Here is a 2,229-nt window from a genome sequence, read left to right as displayed (position 1 = left end):
AAAAAAAAAAAAAAAAAAAAAAAAAAAAAAAAAAAAAAAAAAAAAAAAAAAAAAAAAAAAAAAAAAAAAAAAAAGAGATAAACATAAGTAACAATGATAGGTAATGATAGATAAATAACTGTGATATTCATATAGTTACGAATTCTTCCCTCCCTGTGTGAAAACAACTATACACTTTACAGTCAACAAAACACACAGTGAAGATNATATCACCATTACACAACCATTAAGAAACTTTAACAAGACAGTAAACGACGATAGAGGAACATGTACACAATTCATATTTATAAGAGCAATTCAACTCTTCATGTAGAATAAACAAGACCATTCAGCACTTTTGTATACATACAATTAGTGAATGGAACGGTAATTATCAACTCTCTCAAACCAATTGTGATCAATGCCAAACAGAAAGAAAAATGAAAAGTACTTCAAAGTGTAAGCATCTAAAATCAGTAAAGGGGCATTGCACAACCTTGAGAAAGAGACCTAATTGCATTCTCCCTCCATGCTTCAAATGATGATCTTCTTTCAGCTGGACATGAGTAAAATAAATAAATGAAAAACTGTTCAATATATCGAATATTATGTACCAACAACAGGAAGAAATAGGAGAGAGAAAGAGAAAAGAGAAAAACTTCCAGAAATATAACTAGGCAAAGCATTGTGGCCAGTCTTCTAACCTTATCAAATAGGTGCCGCATGCAAAGAGGAAATGAACTTTTAGCAATTTGTTCAAGGTCTTTGATTGATATATCAGCATACTCTGTTGGCTGGGGAGATATTGAGCAACAAAGATCCAGATCAGATTACATCATGTGGTAAAGTAGCTACTTAAATAAACTACCTGTGAGTAGTCAGGACCCAGGTAGCTTGTGCAAAGGGCTTCAACGATCTGTAAAGCACTTAGAATATGTCAAACACCACAAGTATAACGTTTCTTTATAATGCACGTGTCTCACTATTATTATACTCACAGGGGTCAACCGATCCTTCTCTTGTTCTCTTATTGTAGATGTCCATTTCCTGGCAATAAAATTTATAACTTATAGAGATTAAAAAATGAAACTTTCATCATGTACTTGGTTAGATCTCCCAAAGCTTCTTAATATAAATGAAAATTTTGAGAAAACGAAATTATCACACAACGTCCATCCCAATAGTCAAGTATTTATGAGAAAAGTAGTTGATGGAAAATGAAATCTGTAATCCAATTCAAGCTTTCTTTAACAACCTGTTTGTCAGACTTAAGGCCTTTGATAGGTAACTGCGGAATTGTGTTGCAACAAGGGAAACCACCTAAGCAATACATGGAGGAAAATTAAAAATAACCTTTGAAGATCAAGAAAGTACATGAAATTAAATATATATGTATATGCATTATAGTCATAAAATTACCTGATAAATAGCAATATATGCATATCCTTTATGAAGTAATACCCTTCGACCAGCCACCAGTTCTGGAACTTCTTCCCATGGTACCTTCATAAGATAAGGTAGGAAAACGATGAGGAAGAAGAGGAAGAACATCCAACAAGCTGAATTTTCTTTCCTTCTCTCTCTCTCTTTTTTTTTTTTTTTCTTTTTCTTTTTGTAGGAACACAAAATTCATTGATAATGATCATACAAAAGTTTATCAAGTGCACACATCAACAGGTAGAGAAGCCACCCAACTTGCCAAGCCATAGATACAAAAATAAAAAAATAAAAATCCAGGCCGCATTATTACAAACAGAACAATTTGAGAACCTTTAACAGAGCACTTCAAGAGAAGCCAGCAGAAAGAATTAAGATCCCATAATTTCATAACAGGCCTACCCACAACTAAGAAGATTCTTCTATAGACTCCATGAAGCCTTTTCATATGCATTAATTCCCTCCCAAAAAATATACACTAACCAAAGAGTTCAACTTCCATAGGATATTTAACCTTCCACACAGATCTACAAAATCCAAGTGACCAACCATCTCCATAGTTTATAGATCAAAGGAAAGGTCTAGTAACAAAAATTTGATCCGATTATGTATGAATGTAAGCAGGCATATATATGTTATCCTACGCACTTGTCAGCAAATATTTTCAAGAACTCAACAGATTTTACTAAAATCCAACTGTAGAGCAATTTTTCTTTTTCCAAACAGATCTTAGGAAAATAATCGTTCTATCTGCAAAAAAAAAAAAAAAAAAAAAAAAAAAAAAAAAAAAAAAAAAAAAAAAAAAAAAAAAAA

The 2,229-nt window shown here is 32.0% G+C and overlaps 1 protein-coding gene across 1 annotated transcript; it reads right to left on the bottom strand.

The window, feature by feature from the left end:
- Positions 1–245: 245 nt before the first annotated feature.
- LOC111786738 (probable DNA primase large subunit) lies at positions 246–1,525 on the bottom strand. Its single transcript, XM_023666967.1, has 6 exons — positions 1,399–1,525; positions 1,235–1,299; positions 978–1,026; positions 848–895; positions 684–773; positions 246–535 (listed from the first exon to the last, which is right to left on the bottom strand). Exons 1-6 carry the CDS (start codon positions 1,486–1,488, stop codon positions 398–400), a joined length of 480 nt encoding a protein of 159 aa, XP_023522735.1. The 5' UTR covers positions 1,489–1,525; the 3' UTR covers positions 246–397.
- Positions 1,526–2,229: the final 704 nt, after the last annotated feature.

The sequence above is a fragment of the Cucurbita pepo genome, unplaced genomic scaffold, assembly GCF_002806865.2.
Source record: "Cucurbita pepo subsp. pepo cultivar mu-cu-16 unplaced genomic scaffold, ASM280686v2 Cp4.1_scaffold002636, whole genome shotgun sequence".
Classification (NCBI taxonomy): Eukaryota; Viridiplantae; Streptophyta; class Magnoliopsida; order Cucurbitales; family Cucurbitaceae; genus Cucurbita; species Cucurbita pepo.
Note: the sequence above shows the minus strand (reverse complement) of the source record. Positions and strands in the feature narration are given on the sequence as shown.

Excerpts from the sequence above, each read along its gene's own strand:
- LOC111786738 (XM_023666967.1), bottom strand. The coding sequence starts at position 1,488 with ATGAAGGTACCATGGGAAGAAGTTCCAGAACTGGTGGCTGGTCGAAGG. Across the intron at positions 1,300-1,398 it reads CATATATTGCTATTTATCAG|GTGGTTTCCCTTGTTGCAAC; the intron begins GTAATTTTATGA and ends TGTATTGCTTAG. Across the intron at positions 536-683 it reads TGCGGCACCTATTTGATAAG|CTGAAAGAAGATCATCATTT; the intron begins GTTAGAAGACTG and ends ACTCATGTCCAG.